Source organism: Hippichthys cyanospilos, chromosome 7 (assembly GCF_059441005.1).
Source record: "Hippichthys cyanospilos isolate Australia breed blue-spotted pipefish chromosome 7, RoL_Hcya_1.0, whole genome shotgun sequence".
Lineage (NCBI taxonomy): Eukaryota > Metazoa > Chordata > Actinopteri > Syngnathiformes > Syngnathidae > Hippichthys > Hippichthys cyanospilos.
In genome coordinates, this window is record NC_142375.1 from 19557025 (window position 1) to 19583456 (window position 26432).

At 40.0% G+C, this 26432-nt stretch overlaps 1 protein-coding gene and 1 long non-coding RNA gene across 2 annotated transcripts in view; one reads left to right on the forward strand and one right to left on the reverse strand.

Moving 5' to 3' along the window:
* The window catches only part of LOC148421479 (uncharacterized), a 35151-nt gene that overhangs the window by 8167 nt on the left and 552 nt on the right, over window positions 1-26432 (forward strand). Inside the window, exons 6-64 of the mRNA XM_088418664.1 lie at window positions 546-742; window positions 815-918; window positions 1009-1121; window positions 1590-1811; window positions 1878-1952; window positions 2039-2274; window positions 3208-3289; window positions 3384-3527; window positions 3716-3918; window positions 4011-4120; window positions 5306-5427; window positions 5509-5685; window positions 5765-5796; window positions 5925-6022; window positions 6200-6222; window positions 6319-6340; window positions 6514-6541; window positions 6632-6710; window positions 7177-7326; window positions 7401-7612; window positions 8125-8225; window positions 8314-8432; window positions 8509-8685; window positions 8766-8806; window positions 8909-9006; window positions 9580-9602; window positions 9694-9715; window positions 9790-9817; window positions 10456-10540; window positions 10624-10761; window positions 11372-11583; window positions 12293-12396; window positions 12623-12741; window positions 12823-12978; window positions 13729-13943; window positions 14030-14115; window positions 14877-15007; window positions 15312-15437; window positions 15512-15702; window positions 15828-15916; window positions 16334-16461; window positions 16550-16677; window positions 16749-16866; window positions 17322-17537; window positions 18279-18449; window positions 19416-19565; window positions 19659-19723; window positions 19949-20078; window positions 20416-20501; window positions 20572-20701; window positions 21517-21707; window positions 22272-22362; window positions 22443-22572; window positions 22666-22856; window positions 24014-24175; window positions 24247-24383; window positions 24526-24668; window positions 25481-25575; window positions 25652-26393. Of these exons, the coding sequence (XP_088274790.1) occupies window positions 546-742; window positions 815-918; window positions 1009-1121; window positions 1590-1811; window positions 1878-1952; window positions 2039-2274; window positions 3208-3289; window positions 3384-3527; window positions 3716-3918; window positions 4011-4120; window positions 5306-5427; window positions 5509-5685; window positions 5765-5796; window positions 5925-6022; window positions 6200-6222; window positions 6319-6340; window positions 6514-6541; window positions 6632-6710; window positions 7177-7326; window positions 7401-7612; window positions 8125-8225; window positions 8314-8432; window positions 8509-8685; window positions 8766-8806; window positions 8909-9006; window positions 9580-9602; window positions 9694-9715; window positions 9790-9817; window positions 10456-10540; window positions 10624-10761; window positions 11372-11583; window positions 12293-12396; window positions 12623-12741; window positions 12823-12978; window positions 13729-13943; window positions 14030-14115; window positions 14877-15007; window positions 15312-15437; window positions 15512-15702; window positions 15828-15916; window positions 16334-16461; window positions 16550-16677; window positions 16749-16866; window positions 17322-17537; window positions 18279-18449; window positions 19416-19565; window positions 19659-19723; window positions 19949-20078; window positions 20416-20501; window positions 20572-20701; window positions 21517-21707; window positions 22272-22362; window positions 22443-22572; window positions 22666-22856; window positions 24014-24175; window positions 24247-24383; window positions 24526-24668; window positions 25481-25575; window positions 25652-26393 (7894 nt within the window). The remainder of the gene's footprint in view (window positions 1-545; window positions 743-814; window positions 919-1008; window positions 1122-1589; window positions 1812-1877; window positions 1953-2038; window positions 2275-3207; window positions 3290-3383; window positions 3528-3715; window positions 3919-4010; window positions 4121-5305; window positions 5428-5508; window positions 5686-5764; window positions 5797-5924; window positions 6023-6199; window positions 6223-6318; window positions 6341-6513; window positions 6542-6631; window positions 6711-7176; window positions 7327-7400; window positions 7613-8124; window positions 8226-8313; window positions 8433-8508; window positions 8686-8765; window positions 8807-8908; window positions 9007-9579; window positions 9603-9693; window positions 9716-9789; window positions 9818-10455; window positions 10541-10623; window positions 10762-11371; window positions 11584-12292; window positions 12397-12622; window positions 12742-12822; window positions 12979-13728; window positions 13944-14029; window positions 14116-14876; window positions 15008-15311; window positions 15438-15511; window positions 15703-15827; window positions 15917-16333; window positions 16462-16549; window positions 16678-16748; window positions 16867-17321; window positions 17538-18278; window positions 18450-19415; window positions 19566-19658; window positions 19724-19948; window positions 20079-20415; window positions 20502-20571; window positions 20702-21516; window positions 21708-22271; window positions 22363-22442; window positions 22573-22665; window positions 22857-24013; window positions 24176-24246; window positions 24384-24525; window positions 24669-25480; window positions 25576-25651; window positions 26394-26432) is intronic.
* LOC148421480 (uncharacterized) lies at window positions 4-14961 on the reverse strand. Its single transcript, XR_015866070.1, has 3 exons — window positions 14860-14961; window positions 735-896; window positions 4-629 (listed from the first exon to the last, which is right to left on the reverse strand). It is a non-coding gene; the product is annotated as an uncharacterized LOC148421480 (long non-coding RNA).

Genomic DNA, 26432 nt, shown 5'->3' on the forward strand with positions numbered 1-26432 from the left:
TATTCGCCGACAGATTCAATTCGACGAGTATATTCATTACTTTTGAGCTATAATGAAGTTTAGAAAATAAAAATTGCAAGACGCCTCCTAACAAACAAAAAAAAGCATTATAAAATAAAATGACACTTTAGCTTGCTGGCTTCATTGCCTCTTAGCAAGCAATTGTAGATACAAAACGCATTTTGACAAATTTCAAAATCATTACATTTTTAAAAATATATTAAACGTGTTGATTGCTTTATTGAATTGCTTTATGAATGTTCACAATTTAATATAAAATCAAACGAACACTAATAACCCAAATTATTTCACAGACCCCGGGGGGTGCGCTACTTTGAAAACCACTGCTTTAATCAATATAACCAGGTTCAAATTTGGTCAATAGATAGTCGTTAATAATAGGATTGTGTTTTGCCCATCCGATATGCTCAAAATTTAGTCCAAAAACAATCATTGAAAAACTTACCAAATGTGGGCCCTGGGCAATAATGTGTTATTATACTCCTTATTTGCAAGCAACCTCCTCCCCCATTATGTCGTGACAGAGGTCCAGTGCCAGAGGAGGTCCAATCATTCTTGAGGGAGGTATCTTCATGAACCCCGATGCGGATCCTCTACACAATGAAGCCCTGGTAGAGATGTGGATGGAGGTCAAGGTGACACCGTTGTTGAAGTCAATCAACAGACACGTCCTGGCCTGCCTCAGCACCAAGAACTTCAGCTGCTCCACTTACCAAACAATGTACGCCCGTCACATGGCCGAATTTCATCTCGACATTTGAGGCTTTCTGAATTCTCTGCTCACTTCTTGCAGGGTGAAGGAGTTCAGCCAGCATTTCTCTGAGATGCATCCTTACAGACAAAGATGGATCTACTCATTCTTCATGTATCCATTCCTTTCAAGAAATGGAGTCGATGGTAATGATTAGACACTGCAGTGGATTTGGACTTTATGCGCGTGCATTTCCCATAATGTTAATGGAGTGATTATTATTTTTGCCTCTGCAGGTTGTGTGAATCCAAATGAGAGCAGTGAGGACTGGCTGATGAAGAATTTTGGTGCCTTCAGCGTCATGGCGAGAATTTTTGACTTACCAGAACTCAACATTATTTTCAGCGGCGTGAGTCCCATATACACTTCAATTTCAATAACGAGATTGGTTTTGTAGACGTCCCAAAATGGACATCTCTGTAGAAAATGTGTATTTCGTCAATAAGTCAAAACTAATCTGTGACATAAACCTGGTTTTGGGAAAATGCATCACATAGTATTTCTAATCGCCTTTCTCATGGTCTAAAGTAATGGTTCTCAAATGTCGGTAATTGAAGGGTGTGTGACATTTTCACAGGGTTTCTGCGGGTATCAGCAAATCTGATTTAATAATTCTTAATGCAGCTTCAGGAACAGTACGACTTACTGGTACTTTTCAACTTAAAAGCAAACTAATTGGAACATGAGGCAACCTGTTGCAAAATTGTGTTAGTGTGACTTCTTTGCAAAAGGTTTTATACAGACAAGCACTGCAAGGTGATATCAAGGGGGGGTGGGGATTGCCCTTCTAAACTCTTCTGGTTTCTTCTCGACACAGCTGGAAGTTCTCCACCTGCTGTCTCCGGAGCAAAAGGCCGACTTGCTTATGAGGCCCGAGGTGAATTGGACAGACGACACGCTGTCGCTGATCTTCAACAGTTTGACGACAGATGGCCCTCCGGCCAACCATTATGGATCGAACCGCAACCGGACCGACCCAGGCACCCAACTGACATACAGCCCATATTCACCTCCATCCCCTCACAATGCCTTCAAAGAGGTATGCTAACTTTAGCATTGCTTCACAGCAAAAACATCAAAAACGTTCATTCCTGCCCCATCACAGTTGATCCAAGGCATCATGGTGGCTGCCAGGCCCATTGGGAGCTTCATTCATAACTTTGTCGCCTTCACCAAAGAGGTACAAACATTACTTCATTGTTGAGGCACGAACTAGCTGCATACAATACAAGTGCGTCAATCAATATTTCAAATTTCATTTCTTAGAGAGACGTGTCGGAAATAAGAAGCAGCACGCTAATGCAGTTCCTGCTCAACTGGACTCTGGAAGAGGTGGCGAGTCATTACAAGCCCCATCCATCAACCCTCGCCCTGGATGCACCAGAATTGGACCAAATGGAGGAATGGTACCGAAGTACCGTCTTGCCCAAACTGCAGAAGTTGTCCAACGACGACCAATTACTGATGAGTGACCATCTCATGTTCGCCTTTCACCATTTGTTGTACGTCCCGCTAAGTTCCCTCATTTATATATATATATATATATATATATATATGTGTGTGTGTGTGTGTGTGTGTGTGTGTGTGTAAGTATGTATGTATGTATGTATGTATGTAGGGGCTTATCAATGCTATTTTTTCAGACCGAAACCAGCATGAGTACTCAACTTTTAAGTAGTCATTGATATCAATAGTAAGTCCAATCCACAAAATTTCCCAATGAAACTACAATGACATACTAAAAAAGAGCATTTTCCTTAATATATAATGAAATAAGTGGCCATTTTCTATTCTTCTCATTTGTCATTTCTACATATTGATCAGTAAACTTTCGTTACGTTAAACATTAACTACGAGGCGCTTAAGTATCCATACATGGATCTTTGCATTTACAAAATGCACTGATAACTGTGTTTTCAGAGGCAACGCAAGATGGTTGCCCTCAAACACAAGGGTAAATTGGCAGTCCAATTATTACATACCTTTGTTATATGTATGCATGTATGTACAGGTATGTATGTAGCTAGCTAGCTAGTAATCTAGGTATCTTGCTGGCTTGCTAGCAAGAAATCTAGCTAGCTTGCCAGCTAGTAATCCAGCTAGCTAGCTGGCTAGACAGCTAGCTATCTAGCTAGCTAGCTGGTAACCTAGCTACCTTGCTAGATAGTGAGTAATCTAGCTAGCTTGCTTGTAAGTAATTTAGCTCTCTTGTTGGCTCGATAGCAAGTAATCTAGCTATTTGGCAGACGGCAACATTTTTAAGAATCAAAGGAGGGACGGATGGATGGATGGATGGATGGATGGATGGATGGATGGATGGATGGATGGATGGATGGATGGATGGACGGATGGATGGATATGGAACCTAAAGCCAGCAGCCGGTCTCCTCATTAAGTTCCTTTATGCATGATGAAGTGGTGCATTGTGTCTTGTAGTTACTTGGATCACCATATGGACAATGGAACAGTAGACATCCAGGATGTTTGCAGCGTCACACTTGATGGCAATCCTTGCGGGGTAAAAAGAAGAAAAACAAATCTGTACCATTTCTTTGGAAAACACTCACGTCATTTCGGTTTGTCAAAATTCTCCTCGCTCATTGCACCGACAGCTGACTGATGCGGTGGAAAACGTGGCGCACATCATGCACTGCGCGGCTCAAACCAACTTGACCATGTCTGAGGGGAACATCATGAGACTGATTCTGGAGCTGACGGAACGTCTCAATTTACTCATACAGGAGTTTGTCACAGCTGTGAGTCTATGAGCCTTCCTACAACTCAAACTAAACACACATTTCTTCTTAACCCCTACTCATAACTAATTTTTCACAAAATTATAAAAATATGTCAGAAATATTTAACGGGCACCTCAGAAGGAGCAACACAATTAACTGGATGTTTGATGCACATTATTTTATATGCGCTTCTTTGGTGTTTGCAGAACTTCACAGAGGTGGCGTCTGACTTCCAGGAGATATTTAGCGAAGCCGATGCTCCCGCGCTTACCGAGGAAAACCTACAAGATCCGGAATTTGTCACCATGTGGTTCCATATCAAGTTGTCACCTCTCCTTCCTTACATACCCAGGGACTTGCTCATCTGCCTGAGCACCAACAACTTCTCTTGTCCCGCCTACCAAACCCTGTGAGTTAAACATTCATTTTCTACTGTTTATATTCTACACGGAATTTGTTCAGTGTGTCTGGTAATAATATTTATCGTTTGTCACGGTGCAGCGTTGCTCTTCTGGACCAACACAAGAGCGACATCCACGCCGATTCGATGTACCGGCTAAACATTTACAAGCACTTCATCTACAACTTCATGAAGCGTCACAACGTGTCTGGTAAGCAAATAGGAACATTTTGGAAGGATCTGGATTTGAATTTAGTGAATTTTAAGGAATAGTTTTCAAAATACAGTAAATTCTCCAGTGACTACATTCCAAGCTACCTTTAACCATTAACCAAGTGGTTTTTCTTTCCAAGCTAACACATTTGTCATCACAATATACAGTATAACCCCCCAAATTCAAAAGATGAGTTTTATCGAATGAATGTAGAGCCACTGTTTTGTGAAAACATGAAAAACAAAAAGGAACCTGAGCTTGAAATAATGAGCTTCTTGTTTTAGTCTACTCTGCCGCCCCCTAGTAGTCAAAAGCACAATTACACCAAAAATTACTAACTAATACTGTATTGAGTTAGTAGTGGACAAAAAAACAAAAAAAAAATCATTAACGAACAACCAATTTAATTATCACAATTCCAGGAAAGTGCCATCCCTTGGCTAAACTACTGCAAGTAGAATGTGAAGGAATCTGTCCAAAAAAATGGACACAATACTGCACAAGGATTTAACTGTCATTTCATACCTACAACACTTTCCCCCTACATTTCTTGATGAATGCAATAAATTTATATTTTTCTGCAATATTCAATTTTCACCTTCAGAATTTAAATTGCTCAACTAATGTTCTACCTTTTTTCTAAATCTCAAAATAAAAACACCATAAAATGTTCTTGTTTTTTCTCTGACTTTTACAGTTCTTTGACCGATTCCAACTGTAAGATATATAATTTAACTTCTTTCCAATGTATGCCATGATTCCAAAGCATTCCACATCATTCCACATGCTTCCATATTTCATTCAACTTTCAGCATTTACACGCAATTTCTCCAGTAACTGCTTCTAGTTGCAACATGTTATTCGCCATTAACTTGAATAATTACCAGCACACCTCAATTAATAGAAAAATGTAATTTTAACATCTGAACTAAAATAAACAATTGAGATGATGTGGTTGTATCTGCATTCAGAATGAAGGAACCACATTCAATCTTATAAATAACTTTCACCTGTGATTTAAATGTAGACCTGCTGTTGACCACCGCTTACACTCACGCGAAGAATTTGAGACTCCAAATGCCATCCTAACCGTCTCTAATTCTTCTTCAACAAAATTGTTACAATCGCGCGTAGAATCCTTTCAATATATTTTATGCTTGTTGTTTGTTTCTGTTCCGATAGCAATTTCAGACGTATGCTTCTCAACTAATAACAGCCAAGAATGGCTGTGGAAGAATTTCGGCTCCTTCTCACAAGTCGCTAACATCACGGACTTCTATGACCTCAACCCAAACTTCTCAGGCGTGAGTCACTCGCATCGGAACTCAGCCACACGAAGACTGGAGCGCATGCTGACGATATTTTTCTCTCCATCTTCCCCCAAGCTGGAGGCTCTGTACCAGCTGACTCCACGACAGACCGCCCAGCTGATGCTGCTGCCTCTCCCGACTCCTCCCGAGAAGGACGTGGTCATCCGGGAGGTGTTTGACTTCCTGTTGGAGTCCCCCAGAGAGAGGAGGCTTGAAGAGATCTTGGATGAAGTTCTCCTACAGGTTACTGAGGTGATTCTTCTGATGGGCTTGATTCTGATGAGTCACCAGTATTTCATGATCGAGAGGTAAAATATTATGGATTTTACAGGACCAGCCTCCCTGTGAAGTCTCCAAAACCATGTGAGTATTTTTTTGTAATTAATGTGAAATATATTTGCTATTGAAACTACTTATGTATGAAAAATTATGATTTGATTTTTTTTTTTTTGCAGTTGGAATAACTTCTTATTTTTGTTATTTTATTTCAGTCTTGAGCAGCTACAAAGAGCCATCGTTTCCGTGCCCCCTGACATGGAATTTCTCATTCGAGAGAAATTGGATCAACTTATACAATCCACGCCAAAAGGTAGACTTCCTCATAATACAAACATTCCATAAGTAAATCCAATAATAGTGGTTTATAAATAAAGCTGTAAACTGGACTTGAATGCCCAATACCAAAGCTTGTGTCACAAACGTTAGAGCTGCAAACTGGATTTGAAAATGGGATTCATTTTTGTTCCTTTTTTTCTTTCTCTCCCAGAATGTGTGCCTGACAACATTGAGGTGAGCTTTGCTCAAATTTTGTGCTTCTCGATTATTTTCTGCTCCCTGCGTACACACGATAATTTGTTGTAACTTTGTAACTTTGTTTTTCCACAGTGCTTGTTGATCCAGGTCAATGGTAAGAAGCATTTGCAAACTTCACAAATGTGTTTCGCAAACACAACGTTATTAATCACATCCTTTGGATTATTAAAGTCGGCATTGTGAAGTATTAGCAGAGGCATCAACCGTGGCATCTGTAAAATTGACATCATCTACAATCACTAATTCAAATTCTCTGCAATTTTTCAGCAACTGACGTATGCAAGGGAGTCGACAGGTATGTTGGAAACTAAATATCATAAGGCACCACGTTGTTTGTGTGCCTGGTCGTTCTAATAGCTAACGTGCTAATGCGCTAATCACGCAGCTCCGATCTTCATTTGGCCTTGAGCACATCCGCGGACGTTCCTTGCAACTTTACCCTGGAGGAATACGCGTGCGCGCAGGTGGCATTTTGTTTTTCACGCCGGGATTTGATTGTTTTTTAAGTCAAGACTCCGCTGTATTTTTTTTTCAGGAAATTGTATAGTTCTAGTTCTAGTCAAGAGTTTGAAAACACCTTCAAATCAAATGTGTTTTTTTGTTTTTATTTATTATATATTTAATAATTTATTCATCCATTATTCCATCCACTCTTAAAAAGGCACAACTGTGACCTGAAAATCGTTTCAGAAAGCATCATCCCCATCATAAAACTGACAGAACAAAAACAAGATATATTAAGTTCAAATTTGGGAAAAAGGCGCATACTGTATTCATAGTAAAAATAAGCTACAAAAGAGAAAATTTATAAAAACCGTAATAAAAAAAACACACTGAATTAGAGGGAGTTTCCAAACCTTTGACTTACATTAATAACATACTGTATTTTAAATAGATTAAAATTGTGTTTTGCTCATATCCAATATTCAGCTTCATCAGAACTTCTCGGCCAATCAGCTGGCATCACTCCTGTCATGTAATCTCACCGGCAACAGCACACGATCTATGGTACTATGGAAGATCTTGATCAGTAATCTCTCCGCCATCTTGGACCCGGCTTTGGATATCCTGGCCAGCATGGTTGGTGAATTCGGAAGGAACCGTGGTAAATGATTGACAGATTTTTCAAATAATCGTATGCGTCTTTTGCATAGCCCGACAAAGTAATCGGACCGTCTGCACCTGAAATTCTGGACGCCATCGGAGATATCCGCGTGGCTCTGCTTAGCGACGAACAGCTGAGGAACAGCAGCGTCATCGCCACGTGGTTCTCAAGGCGCCTGAAGGCCTTCCTGCCATCGGCGTCCAACAATTTCCTGCGTTGTCTGAGCCACAGAAACCTTAGCTGTCAATCATACCAGGATATGTAAGCAAAGAACTATGAAAGATCTTTAAAAATGAAGTGTTTAACAGTAAAATGAACCTAGTGTGATAAATTAATATGATTGCTCATTTAACAATTAATGGCCAATCCTGCTAGCTTGATGCTAGCTTACTATGGTTTGTTGACAAGCTAGTTGTAAGGTAAACGCTAGTGGAAAAAGGTGACTTTAACAGTCATTCTGGATAATTGTACAGAAAAGTTTTTATTTCTTGACGTGGTAATAAAATACAAAGGGACTAGATACTTTAACAATTTAACAATTAATGGCCAATCCTGCTAGCTTGATGCTGATTCACTATGGTTTGTTGACAAGCTAGTTGTAAGGTAAACGCTAGAGGAAAAAGGTGACTTTAACAGTCGTTCTGGATAATTCTACAGAAAAGTTTTTATTTCTTGATGTGGTAATATAATGCAAAGGGACTCGATACTTTGAGTCCGATAGAAGTATGCTTCACTGTTTTTTGCTTGTTTGTTTGTTTTTTTTTAAATGTAAGCCTGGAGATTTTCACACAACACTATGACGACATCACCGACAAGCAGCGGAACGGGATCTTGCAAGGATTCATTGTGAATTTCCTGACTCGTCCAGCCTCAGGTCAGCTCATCACGACCATTCATTTCAAATCTAAAAATACTGGCAAGGATTTACTCATATATATGAACTTATGAATATATGAACTTAGGCCCAGGCTGCCTATTGGGATTCAACACCAGTGCAGAGTGGCTGATGGCGAATGTGGGTCCATTTTACCAGTTTTTGACCCTTGAAGAGATTCTGCAGCTCAACCCAGATTTCAACCCTGTGAGTTGTCTCTAAACAGACTATACAAGAGTTGTCTAAGAACTGAAAAAAGATCATATTTAATGGCTCTTTTTAGCTGGAGGCCCTGGCACTTCTTTCCCTACGGCAACGACTGGATCTGATGTTTGCTCCGCCTCCCGGTCGCCCGGAGACAGAAGTCATCGATGCGCTTTTTGATCAGTTGACAGCCTCGTCCGAGGAACGCTTAAAAATCCCCGAATTCCTCACACTCCTTGTTGAAGCCCTCAAACCAGTAAGAAACACTCAATAGAGGGTTTGAACGAGGAAGAGATTTTTGAGAATAACCACGTTTTATTTTTCTTCCATTTTTAGCCACTCAATAGAAACCTTTCCTGTACTGCCTACAAAACTCTGTGAGTTAACCTGACATGTTTTTCAAAGTAGACGTACTGTCATTTTGATGATGGATAAATAGTAGCGATAACCTTACTGGCCTTCCTGTTTTCCTGCTTTAGCTTTACTAGATTGGACCTGGCTATGATAATCGTGCCTCTGCATGTGGCGTCGTCCATCTCCTCCAGCAAGTTGGAGCTGACCGAGCTTCTTCCGCCCGGTGAGACATGCACCAAGTAACAAACGATCTAACCACTGGGTGTCAATGGTCATACAGGTCCCTAATGTTGACTTTGCCTTCAAATAAATTCCACTTGCAAGCATTTAGGAATAAATGAATGATTTGTTGCCCAGCCGTTTCTCAGACTAAATGTACTTTAAGAAAATTATTCTGTAATTCTACAGTTAATAGGTCAATTTTCATGTTCAGTCACTGGTAATGAGTAAACAAGGCCTTAATTATTCTGATCAAGTGCCGAAATATACGATTAATGTCACAATCATTCATACACCAAGCCAATTTTTAGAATACAACACTATAGATTTAGCTGTAATCATGAGAGTCTCAACATATAAAATTCCACGATGCAGAGTATAACAGTAATCTACAGCCACAAAAAAATTACATTGTTAAATGAATAACATTCATGTAAGAGTCGATCTGTTATTTTTTTCATATTGGATCTTAGATTGCATATTAGATTGCACAGGTATACCCATTAAAATCTAATGTTTTTCCATTTGAACGTTCTATATGTATTTTGGAGTAAAATTTGAATTTGTTTCTTCGCAGGTTGCAGCATTTACAGTGGAGAGGTGATGATGTGCAAAAATACATTTTTAAAATTCTCTTTGATTTTATAGATGTAGTATGTAACTATATTCCTTTTTTCCCCGCAATTATCAGTGCATCGTAACCCCAATCAATGGTAAGTGATTTTCTTACTTCACCTTCAGTGTAAATTTTCACTGTCACGCACTCATGTCGTGTTTTTGTTCACAGCCACAGAGATATGTATGGAAGTCAACAGGTGAGCTCAATTTTGACACAGCCCTCAAAAGAGTCATGGGCATCTTGGAGCCTATCCCAGCTGTTAAAGTTATTTATAGTAATAACAATAATGATACAATCATTTAGCATTAGGAAAAAAATATTTACATAATGTACCCAGATACAATTTATACCTAGATCTAGAATTTGCAAAACATAACATTTCTTAAACTCATTCACTGCAGCCCACAGCATTTCAAGTAGATCTTTGACGTCTATACTCGTCAATGGCAGTGAATGAGGTAAATTATTCATTGCAAGCTAGGTAAAAATAGATAGGACATCTATACTCATGAATGGCATTTATTTTGAGGGTTTCTAAAATCCACCTACAAGGATAAATGTTAAAAGAAAATGTTTTTTGTTATTGTGGTGTCAAATATTGAAGCCACTGTAGGATCGCCAAGCCATACAAATACAGTTTAAAAGTATACAAACAGTATTTTGTAATGCTATACTTATATTTATGATATGTGCATGTAAGTCGGATTTGTGCATGCAAGTCGGATTTGGCCATTTTGCAGGGTGTGCTTTTGTCATAATGCATAACATCGATCCCATTTGGAAAAGAGTCCAAAATGACGTCTTATCATGATGCCTTTGACTTTTTGCAAACAGCACAGCCCTCCAGCTCCTATTGGACAGCGGGACGCACGAAGAACATCTCTGCGATTTTGCCGCGGAGCAAGTTGCATGCGCATCGGTAAACGTCATGCCTCTCGGTAGAATGGAGTTATATTCTGGCTTTCAGTCGTAGTACAACCGCTCTGCTCTTTCACGGCACAGCTGGCGGCGTTATCGGCGCAGGATCTAGCCACGATCTTTACGTGCAACCACTCTAGCGATCTTCCCATCTGGAAGCTCCTCCTTACCAAGACTTCTCATTTGCTGAACCAGTCTCTGGACATTCTTGCCACCAATATGGTAGGAAATACAACAATCATCTAGTTCTTTGGTTCACAAATTAGTGTACCTGGTGTGTATTTGCTCATGAAAATCTGATGTAATGTTTTTAACGTTTTTCTTTTCAAACTAAGAGCAAATTAATTGCAACATGAATAAACTTATGACTACATTGTTATAGTAACCCTTAATTTTGTTATCTTATGCACATTTTATAAAGTACCTGTGGTGACAGGCACAGCTATAAAATGCTTTAGATGGCAGAAGGTGTACCCATGAACAAACACACAGTTATTCATTAGGCCACACCCCCTTCAAAGGCACAAATCATTACATAATTACGACAGTAGATGCGTTTGCCAAATAAATCAAACCTGTTTTATTTCTTTACATTCTTATTCAATCACTCCTATTTTTCTGTATTAAAAAAACAACAAGAAAACCTGGGATGGTTGGAACGGATTAATACAAGTTTAGTCACATCATCCATTCTACTCTAGTCTATTCTATGACAGATTGAAGTTGAAAGTCAAGGTGCCATTTTGTTTGATGGTATGGTGAGTCGTAAGATTTTTCTATAATTGGCATATTGTGTGTTAGAACGAGCTGTAATGTGCCCTTTACGTTGCAGACCTTTAACTCGGGGAATTCTGCAGCCTCCGTGATTTTGGATGCTATCCAAGAAGTCCGATTGGACGCCTTCCCTGCAGACTACATCAATGATCCCGACCATATCGAGCTGTGGTTCAACCACAGGCTCCGCCCATTTCTCCACGCCGTCTCCCCTAACTTCTTGTCGTGTCTCACCACCAAGGATTTGAACTGCACCGGCTACCAACACATGTAAGACAGGCGCCTTTGCAGCCACATTAAATGCAATGCATTTCCATAATATAATTGTGATGTGAAATATAAGTGATTGGTCCTCCGAGCACAAATTTTAGATATGAGTTTCATCAAGCTGTTAATGTCACTCCCAGTTGAGGTTTATTGTCAAACGGAATTACAAGTTATGTATGGAAACAAGCTAAACAATAAATTAAGTCCCGCTATCTTAATTCGAGTGCTTAATCGCATCTATGTCGCAACTCTAACACTTCAAGCAACAAATAGTTCAATAGTGCAAAGACAGATTGGCACTTTCTTTGCATGAAATGACAAAGAATTAATGCTCAGAGAAGTTGAAATATTATTATTATTATTATTGTTATGAACATCACTGGATTTCAACGCAGGCCAGTGATTGGCTGTTCCCAAGGACTTCACTATTAGTAACGTCAATAAATAGTGTTGTATTTTGCCCCCAAGTGACCAATTTGGGTACACCAGGACCACAATTCAATTGATGAAGAGGGAAAAACATGTCCATTACTTTAATATTTTATAAAGTACTGTTTTTGGAGAACGCCAGAACGCATTTTCATTCATGTCACTGAGAAAAGGACATTTAAGATTTGGGTATTTTCAATTACGAGTGTGGTCACGGAACACATTAAAAGTCATATCTTAAGGAACCCCTGTAAATATACGTATCCACTTTCCCTGGCAACAGTGTGCAGTCTTTGAGTCACGTCCAGCCCAACATGAGCATCGCTGTACAGACGTCTGTTTTAAACCACTTCATCAAGATCTTCCTGACCCGCAATGGCACAGACGGTGAGTTCTGTGGATGGGCTCATGTCGTCGTAAAATCAATGTGATCTGATCTTCATTTAAGTCACGAAAGAGTCTGCTTGAACTCATGAGATAGCGATATTACAGTATGTTTTCCTGCTTTTAACCATTTACAGTGCAAGGTGGAAAAAGCCATCGAGCTCATTTTTTCATGTTATATCAATAAATGCACTTAGATTTCTAATTAATTTCCTTCTTCTTCCTCCAGATCATGGCTGCATCACCCAGAGCAACAGCAGCAGTGAATGGTTGCAGTTGAACTTGGGCGCTTTCGCTCACCTGGTGCTCATTAGCGAGATTCAGATGCTCTACCCCAACTTCTCAGCTGTATGCTCTCACACCTCTACCTTCTTTGTTTTCCTTCCCCAAATCCAATTTTAATTTCCCTATGTGTGTGCGTGGTTGCAGTTTGAGGCCTTATCGCTATTGACGGTGAGGCAGCTAGCTGACCTGTCCTCAACACCAGGTGCACTCACCAGCTCTGCACAAGTGTTCGAGGTGATGAGTTATGTACCTGACCAGGCCCTGCCTGCCTTTTTTGATGACTTCTCACCATCTATCAAGGTGGGTATTTGGGCGACTAAAAGCGGATGAATTTTAATGCCATGTGAAGAACATAATTTAGACCCTGAAACAGACAGGTCACACGCAAGTAGAAAGGACAAGTAGAAAGTCTGTGTACTGTCTATAAATATCAAACAACCATAACGTCAAGAAAATAGAGATAACAAAATTAGACTTGGAAACTAGACTTGGAAAATGACTCAGACACTCAAGAAACCAGACTTGGAAAAATGATAAACAGAAACAAGACTCATAAAACAAGTCTGGAAACAAGACTTTGGAATCTAAACACGGAAAATTAGGCCATGAAAATGAGACATAGACTCTAGACTTGGAAAACTAGAATCGTAAAAAATACTCAGGAATATGGACACAGAAAACTACGCTCTGAAAATGAGACGCAGAAACCCGACTTTGAAAACGACTAAGAAACAAGACTCAAGAAACTAGGATTGGGAAAAATGAGTCACAGAAACAAGAAACGGAAACATGACTTAGGAATCTGAACATGGAAAACTAGACTCTGAAAATGAGACACACAAACTAGACATGGAAAACAAATTGGAAACAAGACTCAGGACACTCGACAAGAAACCGTCACAGCATGTCTCTCTACGATACAGTACAGTAATGAAAAAAAAAAATCTGCGATGTAGTGAATCCGCGATGGTCGAACCGCAAACTAGTGAGGGTGCGCTGTAAATGTTTGGGCCCCTCAATGTGACTGTTGTCATCTCACATATTCTGCAGGGTAAAGAAATTCTATATCCAGCCTCAGTGAGGTCAGCCATGTTGGAAGTCGTGTTCGATCGCGCGAATCTCTCCAAGTCATCGGTCAACGACTCCGAGGCCTCGGTGTGGATTCGGAATAGACTGTCCCCCTTGCTGTTCCAACTGTCCACGGCGCATGTTGTGCCATTTTTCCAAATAATTACGAGAAGGACCTGCAGCATCGAGCGGCAAGGGTACGAGGAATAAACAGGTTTCACTTACAGCTACACCTTTGTGATGCATGCTCACTTACTCTTTATCTTATGATCCCAATACCCAGAGTTAAGGAGCTTAATATCACCATCTCAAGTCTCAGTGAAGCAACACGGAAGGAAGTCCAAAACCAAATCATTCAGGCTCTTAAAGGTAACGTTGAAAGGTTTTCAAAGAGTGGCTTAAAGCTTGACATTGCCTTATGGGTTTAAATAAGGTGGGGCAAAGTCTTCCGCAACTGGCTGCGTTTGGTGAAATAAAACACCTCCCTGCAGCAAAATAAAAGCTTTCCTGCAACATTTAGTTCTTGGATCGAAGGCTTTTGTCACCTACAAGTTCCACAATGCATAGCAAGAACTTTGCATTATGGAAGTCAGGCTAAGCCACCCGATGAAGTTATTAAAAGGCTTGGAAATGTCATAGATTGTGCGCTAGCACCCCCCCCCCCCCCCCCCCCCCCCCCCGGGTCTCAAGACAAACGTTTCTATTGCAACTTTTTGGCGAGTTCCCGTTGAAAGCATGAATGCAAAAATGGGCGGAAATGCAAGATAAACCATTCGGTTTTCATTATGTCCAAAAATAACAATATTTCAAATTTTTCATGGCAGTAAATGAGTCAGACAAGGGCTGAATTTGACATCTGTAGGGTGTACCCCTGGACCTCCCGTTTGCTAGCATTTAGAAGGCACAGCGGGACGACGTATTGAAAGTCGACATGTTTTGACGATCTATGCAATATTTTCACTTCCTTGTGGTTTTTTTTTTTTTTTGCATGGTTTTCCTTTAAAATCACACATCAAAAACATTTAAAAGCCCGACTTGGGTCAATATTGCCCCCAGGGGTTAGAAATGCACATATGTCTTACATTATCCATGTCTGAAAATATATTTGTTTACCTGGTTTTCCATTGCAGGACAAGTTCCTCTGCGTTGCTATGCCAACAACCAAAGTTACTACGGCTTCCTGCAGGATTCATTCCTGGACTTCCAGCTGCCCAACTTGACCACCTTCTTGGATCTCATTCCTGTAGACAAGAAGGATCAGGTATGTGTCCAGTCCACAAGTAAGATTTAGTTAAACGTTGTGCAGTATTTTCTCCATTCCTTTAATCAGATGCATTCACATCAAAAGGAAAGCATTAAAAGAACAGTAGGAAGCTGAAAACTTCACCCAGAAAGAACTACCCTGACCAATTAGTTATCAGACTACCAGCAATGTGCTATAACTTGGCTAAAACACTGCCAGAATGACATGGGGGGGAAAAAAAAATGCCAAAAAACGATCAAAATAATGCATAAGGGTTAAGAACATATCATCATGACAATCATCTTGTTTGTTCTGGATTTAGTTGCTGAACTCCATGGCTCCATCAGAGCTTGGCAGCTACCTCCGCCTGCCTAATATCGTCGACAACGATGCCGAGCTTTGTTCCATCTTCGACAACTATGTCGAGACGCCCACATTCTTGGAGAAGGTGTGTATACATTAGTGGTGGGTTGCGCGTTAGCATTGACCTAGCGTTAAATTATTTTCACATATTCACTGCAGGAAACACTACCGGTGTCAGTAAGGAGGCCCACACTACCCTGCGTCTGGCCTTTGGCCCTTAGCAGCTCCAATAGATCGGAGGTCAACGCCTGGTTCGACCTACGCCTCAGAAACTACTTGGAGTTCCTCACGAAGGATCTCATTGAAAACGTCACGACATACGACACCTCCTGCCAGGCCTTTCAGAAATTGTAGGTCCTCAACACTTTTGCTAACCAAAACAGCAGCACCTGCTGATTGACTAGGAGATCAATGTTCTGAAGAGCGTAACAAGACTGAACATCTTTTAATGAGATGTGTCCTGTTTTTGTTTCAGTGTCTCAGTTCTTGGCACCTTCAACTTTTCCGCTGTGAACTTTGAGAGGCCAGACGTCTATGATATCATCACCACCTACCTCAATTCAAGTGGGTGCAAGAAGTAAAAATGTGGACCTGTAAATTCTTCATATTCAAATTCTTCTTCAAATTTTCATATAGACTATATGTTTAATATTTAAATTAAAAAAAGGATTCCTTTTGTCCATAAGTACCTAAATTAATAAGACACTTGAGTACTTTATTACTCAAAGTATACTATTACTTTAGTACATCATTACTCGAGGTAATCCTAAGTACTTAAGTACCTCAATCAATTATTTTCATGTTTCATTTAGGACCCGCATTTTAAAGATCTCCTTTAACTAAACACTTGAAAAGAATATAATCAACCACCTGAAATCAAACTTCTGGACTCATACAAAAAAAAAACATGAAAAATATTAATCTGGATTTAAAGGGCTACTAAATAAAAGATTTTATGTTTTTTTTTTTTTTTTTAAATAGCGTCAGAGCCAAAGTGTTACAACGCAAGCGACCCAGATTTAAACTCAACAGCGTGGTTTGCAGAATACATCGGACCATTCATTGACTTCATCACCCTGGAAGATCTTTTCACATTTGGATCCCCCGAGGTACCGCCCAGGAATACTTTATAGTGTACTTCATAATGTGCTTTATTAGAGCTACGACGTACTAGTCTACCTTATGACTTGGCTGTAGGCTCTCCAGCTGTTCATGGTGGACCTCCAGAACATCGCCATATTCAACCAAACCGTCTTTCCGGTCAACATCACCAGCTACCTCACAGAGTTGATATACCAGCAGGACAGCAACTTTAACCCCATATAGTGCGTATTTCTTGGATATTGTCTCACCATTCCACGAATCACTTCTAATTACGAAGACTTGATCTTCGCAGCCTTCCCCTGGAGTTTCGCTGTTTTGTGCCTGGAATGGCGTTCTGCCAATTATCGGCAGCTGAAAGCATGGTCGTTCTGAAACACCTGATCTCCATGTGCGCTGATCTGGATCCACAGGTAAACAGGCTGAGTTAAAGTGACCTACATTTCTCACCCTTATGAAATCATTGTTGATGATCTTTTACATGATCTAAGGGTAAACCTTTCACATAAGTCACATTCTCAGTAATGACAACCTATTAAAATTCATTGACAGACAGACAGATAGACAGATAGATATAGATAGATAGATAGATAGATATAGATAGATAGATAGATAGATAGATAGATAGATAGATAGATAGATAGATAGATAGATAGATAGATAGATAGATAGATAGATAGATAGATAGATAGATAGATAGATAGATAGATAGATAGATAGATAGATAGATAGATAGATAGATAGATAGATAGATAGATAGATAGATAGATAGATAGATAGATAGTTAGATAGATAGATAGATAGATAGATAGATAGATAGATAGATAGATAAAAGCTCATATTAAGCGTTTTTAATGTCTGCCAACAGGTGGGTGCTGCTTTGGCGGGTAACTTCGGTGACGAGATTAACGCTGCAGTCATCGCAGCCCTGGGCCAACATAGCAGCGGCATGTCGGTGGGCCAGATCAAAGCCATTGACGCCATGGACCTATACATGGCCCTGGCAACCCTGAGCAATGTGACGGACTGGCATGTAGGCCAAGCCAAGGCCATTTTCCTGATTCTGTCCTCGGATCTGATACAGGTAAGTTTTTGTCGGACTTACAAGTAAATCACACACGGAATGAAAAACAAAGGCGAAGGATGACCCTTTAAGAAAACTTGCATTCTGGAGAATGGGTGTTATGTTTCATTATGGTGGCTGAGGGTGGTTCTCAAGGCTGGAGGGAGAGTCAGCGGTTGCTCAACATGCTCTGGTGCACTAAAGGTTGTGTGTTGTAGAAGAAAAAAAGTATGTGCTCAAAAAGAGACACATGTCTGTTCAGCCTCCCTACTATGTTATATTTTATATAAGTCTGGTGGTACCTCTGCTTGAGAACACCTCTTGTTATGAAAAATTCAGGTTACATATTCGCATGTACATATTCACATAAAAACAAACACGTACCAATTTGGGCCGTCGCATCTGACGTTAGGGCCTGCTGTTAGCGCGTTAGCGAGTGGGCTGTACAACATCACGCAGGAAGCATTTAACATGACCGCAAACCAACTTAAGTAAACTTACACACCCAAAATTATCCAAAAAATAATCAATATTACTCCTCTGGACTTGTAAATGACGTCTAGATCACTAGAAATGAAAACTAAAAAACAAACAAATAAAAAAAACTAAAAAAGGTCTCTGCACTCACCACCAACTCAACAAGTGAACTGCATTGTCAACTGCTACAATTAATGATTAATTTCAAGAGTTTAGGGGCCTTTTTATTATTCTCTACATGATGTACTTTGAATTTATTATTGACTAAACTACATATGTTACCAGATGCACAACGCCTCTTCGTTGTTGATGCTGGGTACTCTCATCATGGGCGTGCCTACAAATACTTTCATGAACATCAGCGGATCCGAACTGATCACCGCGTCCAAGGACCCAACATTCCTAATGCACTTCACACGGGCCCCACAGATCGTCCATCAGGTTTTTGTTGCACAGGTAAGACACTTCTAGTATGTTTGAACCGCAGAATAGCACGCTATGCTAGTGGTTAGTAGGTCTGCTTCACAGTTTTGGGGTTTGGTGTTCGAACCGTTTCCCGCATTCTGGAAATGTTGCAGCCTAAATTTTTATTGTGTCAATGCTTTATTTTATTTTTTTGGTACAATATATTTTGATTCCGCTTCCGATTCTATTTCTTCGACAAAAAAAACTATATTTTCATCAATTTTCCCCCTTCTTTCTATACCTTGAATAATTCCACGAAGTTCTGTCATTAAATTGTTTAGTGTATCTATATTACCAAGACTTTTCCCAAATAAAAGGAAAAAAAATCTGAATTATTCATAATTGTGAAGTTTAATAATGCAAAAACTCACAACTCACTTTTGGTATCGATTACCTATTGATATCACCTTTGCTATCAAATTGAAAAACACTTGGATCGATTTTCACAAATCAAATATTTTCCATTTGTGTATTTTATCGATTAATCCACAGATTAATTGAATAAAATTTTAGCTGGTGTTAAAATGTATTACAAAAGCTTTTTTAGTTTATCTACCTATTCCTGTTGTTTATTTTGTAGTTTAGTGATAAAAAAAAAAACATTTCAGCAATATTACACAAAAGGAATTGACATTCTCACTTCTATAATTTTAAGTTAAACAATAGCGCTAAACCACAGGTGTCAAACTCATGGCCCGCCATATCATTTTATGCGGCCCACGGAAATGCTAATGATGAATTCAAGTTTGTTACGCAAATATCAACTTTGCAAGTTGTCAACTCCAAAAAGTTTATTTAAAGAAACAACAAGCATTTTTTTGTTACCAATTGTAACAAATTGGCCTCAGCTTTTAAAATGAGGTAAATATGTGACAATCACACTTAAAATTGATCTTACTTGATGGCCATTTTAAATGCTTTTTAGACGGTATAAAAGGATTCACCTTCTCTGCCTAGATCATAAGTGTGAACAGCACTAGTGATGTCATCGTGGAGAATATTCCAGACGATTTGGCGACGGAGATCCCCGGTTCACTGCTTTTGGGTCTTAGCAGCAATGAGAAGGTTCTCACCAAGGTTAACAAAAAGAGATGGAGACACAAGCAGGTGAGCTCTCCTGATAAAAAAAAAAAAAAAAAAACTTTGGGACTACCTACTAGCGTGACTCATTTTTATTACGATGTTTCATTGTTGGTTTAGGCTGAGTTGTTCTTTGATGTTATCGCTGTGGAATCGGCGACGACAATGCTGGGAGGTGCCAACAGGTGAGATTTATTTTGGCTATTTTGGCGTGTGGTTTATAATATATATAATTATTCTATTAATTGAATATATATATATATATATATATATATATATATATATATATATATATATATATATATATATATATATATATATATATATGTATATGTATATATATATATATAAAAGCAATTATTCTACTAATTGAATTCTACTAATTCTACTAATTGAATATCGGTTTGCAGTTTGTCGTCGTCGGTGCTGCTCGGCTTCACGTGCACTTCGGTGAGGACTTTCCAAAAGTCGCAAGTCAAGAGGCTGATCCGGGCGTGCCGGAGGAGAGGAAGGAACAAGGTGAAGCTGGTGGAGACCCAGGTGAGGTGTTGTTGGACGTCTTCAGTTATTTCATTCAACCCCAAATATGTATTTTAACGTTTTTTTTTTTTTTTGGAGAGGCCAGACATTCAATCCCAGGTACTTATTGAGATGTTTGTTTTTTTTGGCTAAAAAAACTTTCTAAGTTACTAAATGAATTAAGTATTAAAGTAGTCAATTATTTTAAGGTAATCAAGAGTTTAAGCAATTTTATGGCTCTTTATATTAAAGCAGTGGTTTTCAAATGGGGGTACGGGTACCCCTGGGGGTACTTGAAGGAACTCGAGATTTTAAATAGACAAAAATGCAAAAATCTTTTTTTTTTTTTTTTTTACAGCTAACCTGTATGTACAACCACATAGTAGAAGAGTCGGATGCCACCGATTTTCAGCTTTACCCTCCAGATATGCTGCTATATTACAAGTACGTATCATCAGGTTGCTTTGTTTGCTGTAATGGAAATATAAGAGCCGTGTGTGTAATCCCTCCATAGTTACTCGATGGTGCCACAAGCGAGTTGCAGGTCTTACTTTCAACAGCTGGGAGATGCCGATTTCACCGTTTTCTCATCAGTGCTCAGCAGTATACCCATCGTTCTTTTTGAGAATGCCAGAAGCTGCCTGGTGAGTTCGTGGATATTAACTGTCAACAGAACAAGTACAAAAGACTGAGGACTCGTCACTTCCTGTTCACCATTAACGACAAACTAATGGGAGCCCTCAGTTTGCTTGGGTCTACAAAAATGTGCATAGATTACATGAGTTCTTATCAATGCAAAACTTTTGCATATCCTAAACATATACCAAACGGAAATATCTGCTACAAACGTAAATGCTAACAAGCTAAACGCATGCTGAAGAACTAAGCTGGCATTAGCTAGTATGTTATCCACAGTTACAAGATGTTGGATCAACAAAAAACAAATTTTGGACATAACGTCATAAATTACAACATTCTTACAAAAAAATTGCAACTTACAGACATTCGTGGGCCAGATTTCAAGACAGAAAAACGTGTGTGACTGACAGCGATTGCTCTCAACTCAAATCGCACTGTAATATCAACAGCGGCCAGAGGCGGCGCCAAAAAACAAAGATCAAGCTAAACAAAGCACAAATGAATGAATTCAGGATAAACTAAATCAGTTCCAAAACATCAATATTTCGGGTGCGGCCTATGCGGCCCGGTACCAGTTGATCCACGGACTGGTACCAGGCCGCGGACCGGCGGTTGCGGACGTCTGCCTTAGATGACAAAGGTGATGAATACATACAAATGACAATTGCCAAATACGTGACCATAAGGACAAAAATGACAAATACGTGACCATAGCAGCTGATATCAAAACATTTTCACTCCCTGGAGATATTTTGTGTTCAATCACATCCCCCAAACAAATATGAACAGTAAATATCATTTTCTTTCTGATCTTCCCAAGGGTATCACCAGCCAAAATTTAACTGCGAGCGACGTAGCAGTGTTAGGAAATATGTGTTGCACATTGGACGGCCCCTTTATCAGCAACGCAGACGCATCCATTTTGGAGAAACTGCAGAACTGTCCGGACCTCAGTGAGGCCCAAGCCACCGCAGTGGAGGCTCTCCTGGAGAGCGGCAACACATCATACGGGTATGACGACGGAGGCGATGTGGAAACTAGTATTTGTGTATTTTAGCCAGATAGGAGAAAATTACATTTATCCCTATATGCAGTACCAGAAGTTTGAAAACACCTTTAAATTCATATGGTCTCAAACACAGATCAAGAAATTAAAGTTATTCCTTTTGATGATGCAAAGCTGTGCGCTGGAAGTTATTCCAGGTTATAAAGCTTCCTCCACATCATGATACCAGAAAATGCCAGCTTGGGCAAAGCTGTTGTTGAAAATGAATTTGAACGGAAAAGATGCTGAAATGACACAGCTCAATTGTTTAAGAGCTTTTTATGTTGGCAATAAGCTAACTTTAGCCCGGGTTGTTAACAGAAATTCAGGACATTCTTCCCATAATGTGTGTGATTTATTTTTTAACACGCATGTTGTGAGAGGAGTTTAAACTAATGATTCTGATTTTGGAATTATATTTTGTGATACAATTACTGTATATGTACAAAAAAATAGTGTGGCATCAGTCAATTTACATTAATTATTGGCTGCCATGTTTGTGTGATGCGTCAATGTGTTTTGCTATCTAGTCTGCCATCGAACTGGACCAGAGCAACGTTGGAAGATCTTGGAATTTTACCTCTTTTTATGACGTCTAACTTCTACAACCACTTTGATAAAGTACGTCCCATGTTATTTTTCTTCTCCGTTTTTTCCAACTTTTATTGAGCTGTCGTTGTGACTCTTATGTTACTTTGAAGAAAACTATCCGGAGTTTCTTGAAAGACTTCCTGAAAGTCCTCCGGGTCAACGGCATGGACAGAAGGCGACTGAAGAGACTGAAGAAAGAAATTAGAAAATCCATTCGAAATAGAGTCAAGCGATCTCTCGGTTTGTTCCTTTGTTTTTTGTTTTTTGTTTTTTACTTGCAAATTTGCGCCTCCCATTCCCATTCCGGCTGACCCCGAATCTCTGATCTTGTAGAAAACGAGTGCACGGTGGGATACATCACACACGTGACCATCAGCGACCTGAGCTTCCCCTTCGACTATTCCGACATCAATCAGTTCAACTGCTGCCTCAACGCCTCCGTCGTCAGAGACAGCTTGGGCTCCATCATGGGGAAGGTGGACCAAGATGATTACTTCACCGTTGTTCTGGAAAAGCTGCGAGAGGTAGGCAATGCTGTGCTCTCAATAGCAGCCCCTCCCAATCGGAGAAAATGGCAGGGTCCTCAATTTATTACATCACTAATTGATTACTGCCCCTGTACTATCACTGCAGACTAAACACATGCCCACTTTTTATTTATTTACTTATTTTTTTAATACGCACATTCTCTTTCTGTCATCGGTGCGCTAGGGTGACATCATAAAAGGGGCGTGGCACCCACATGATAAGAGGTTGCGTTTAAAAGGAGTCTTACTTCAGAGTTAAAAATACCATATTAACTCATATCCGTCCCAGATTTATTTTTCAGATTTCAGATTTACTTTATCAACCTCAAACAAAGTACAGATCAAGATTAAAACAAACATTTATGGCCACAGGCCAATAGGAAGGGGCCAATTGGTGAAAAACGCAAATTTTACAGGAGAGCGAGAAAATGATGAATTCATGTCGAAGACAGTGAAGTGGTGTTGGTTCAGACATTTTAATACTGTTTGGATACTATATTTGTCCTGCATGTCATTCCAAATGCACAAAAAAATGAATCGGCCTACTCAAGTCGTAGTATGTGGCCAAAAAAATCCAATAAAAGAACAATTAAATGTTGTCTACCATCTAGTGGTGAATGGTGATATTGCAACCTAAAACTATACTGTTCTACTAATCGCTAAGCACTAATAGGAACTGAGTCGACCAATTGCATACATTCTCCACAAAAATGGGTGTTGCCCCCCCCCCCCGAACCGCTTCCAAAAAAGGAAAAATTATGTTGTGTAATAATAATGTAGTAATGTTTTTAAATATTTAGAAATTCATAGATACCAAACGTCAATGTAGCCGACGAATCATCGCCTGTGGGAAAACAAGGTCATGCATAACATGAAGTCATTCGCTGCCATTGACGGCTATAGACGTCTCACGTGCATTTTTTCTCTTGCTTGCCATATAAGTCCAAAATCAGTTTGAACTGGACGAATAGTGAATGGGTTAACTGTCTTGAAAACAAATACCGTTTTCACCACAGATATTACTAGTTTTTGATAAATAGATTGATTTTTATTTCAAGCACTGGCCTTGTGCTTTTATTTCATGAGCAAAATACTTTTAGATCTTTTCCTTATTTGCATGGCAAATGGACTGATGCACCCTAATTGGTTTAAAGGCGTACGCAAGCCACTCAAGCATCCCGGAAGATCAAGTGGCCCTTCTGGGACCGGCGTCCCGTCAAGCCACCGATGATGACATCAATTTGTGGGTCGTCACTCTGGCGGACACGCTCTCCGCGCTCATGGATTCGTCAGACGGGCCCTGGAACTCAAGCCTGGTATGTAGACACGTGCGTCGAGGTAACGCTGGAGTTGGTCTCGCCGCCGACACGTCTGGCCCTCCGTGCAGGCTAAGCAGATCATCGGCAAATATTTGAGCCACGACGGGAACACGCTCGGCAGTACGGAGCTCAATGCGATCGGAGGAGACAACCTGTGTTCCCTAGACGCCAGTGTCCTACAAAGCATTTCGGCTGAAACTATCAGGTATGGTGCGGCGTGACATCGTCGGACATTGAAGAGTGTTTGATTAACAAACCCAAAACGGTCGAAAAAGTTATCATATTGCAAAAATCTCTTTCTAGATCTACTTGATACATGTATTCACATTAGAGTGTTTCTCCTGCAGAAACACAAACACCTTGAATGTGTCCATCTGTATTTTGGAGAAGAAGAAAGCTCTTTTCCCCGTCGCTTTAGAAGCTTTTGGCACAACTGCTCGCGCCACCGCTGTCTCAGCATCCGAATACCAGCGCATAGAGCCTTTTCTTGGTAGGCCAAAACACAAATACACGTCTTATCTTTACACGCCCTCAACACTTAATGCTTGTGTGATGTTTCCCACATATTCTGATGTGGTATAAAAACTCTGATTTGTCTATTTGTTTTTGTATTTTTTTCTATCTATCTATCTATCTATCTATCTATCTATCTATCTATCTATCTATCTATCTATCTATCTATCTATCTATCTATCTATCTATCTATCTATCTATCTATCTGGCTGTCATATATATATATATATATATATATATATATATATATATATATATAAAAGCAATTATTTTACTAATTGACAATCATCGTTTTGTTTTTCCTCCTTTTGTAAAAAACTCATTTTTTTTTTCTCAATTGCTGTTTATTTACCAGATATTTGTGTTTATTTGGTATTGTTTAGGATTAAAAAAAACATCTTAGCAATTAATTAACAAATATCTATCAAGAGGGATTGATGTAGTCGACAAACTTTTTGAAATTGATTCAATTACTGCTTCGGTCATTGTTTTCGTAGTAAAAGCAGATGTTAAACACAAAAGTTAACGGGCCTGTTTTCATGAAGGACTGCAAAAATCGGAATGATTACAGCTGAGAGGCTGAAATTAGAGGGCTTGAACTACTTTAAATCAAACACTGTTTCCAAATTATTTTTCAAATTTTCAAAATAGTTCTCGATCAGTATAATAGCTTCGTTAGTTGCTCATTCGACTATGATGTATGTGTATACATGTAATTAATATTGAAACTGTGGCCTGGTTGTTAAGAAAAACGCTCATAAAACTTCTCTTTTCTACCCCGAACTGCAGGCGGCGCACCCCTTGATTACGTTCAAAGTTTGGCGAACGCCGACATCAACATGAATCTGGAAACGTTCGTTTCATTGGATCCAGCCGTTGTTATGGTCCGTATGCATCCAACTCAAACTTGTTAACTGATGTTTTATTCATTCATTCATTTATTTATATTTTGCCTACCAGGCCCTGACAGTCAGCGAGGTCGACGGTCTTCTCGGCTCCCACTTGCCGGACTTGAAACGGTACGAAAACCAAGAGCTGGTGCAACGATGGATCCCGATGCAGTTGCAGTCTGAGCTCGACAAACTAGGGGTGGGGCTTCAGGGAGGCCGAGTTGACCCTCCAACCTCCACAGAAACCCCCACGGGAAACCCAACAGCAAACCCCACAGCAAACCCCACAGGGAACCCAACAGGAAACTCCACAGGGAACCCTACCGCAAAACCAACAGGAAACCCAGCAGGGAACCCAACAGGAAACTCCACAGGGAACCCTACAGCAAAACCAACAGGAAACCCCACAGGGAACCCTACAGCTAACCCCACAGCAAACCCCGCAGGGAACCGTACAACAAACCCCACAGCAAACCCCACAGGGAACCCAACAGGAAACTCCACTGGGAACCCTACAGCAAAACCAACAGGAAACCCCGCAGGGAACCCTACAACAAACCCCACAGGGAACCCAACAGGAAACTCCACTGGGAACCCTACAGCAAAACCAACAGGAAACCCCGCAGGGAACCCAACAGGAAACTCCACTGGGAACCCTACAGCAAAACCAACAGGAAACCCCACAGGGAACCCTACAGCTAACCCCACAGCAAACCCCGCAGGGAACCCTACAACAAACCCCACAGCAAACCCTACAAGTAACCGCACAGCTATCCCTAACAGACCAACGACCTCAAAACCTGCCAGCTCCGGTGAGTACCCAACAAAACACAAACGAGTGGATGTTAATT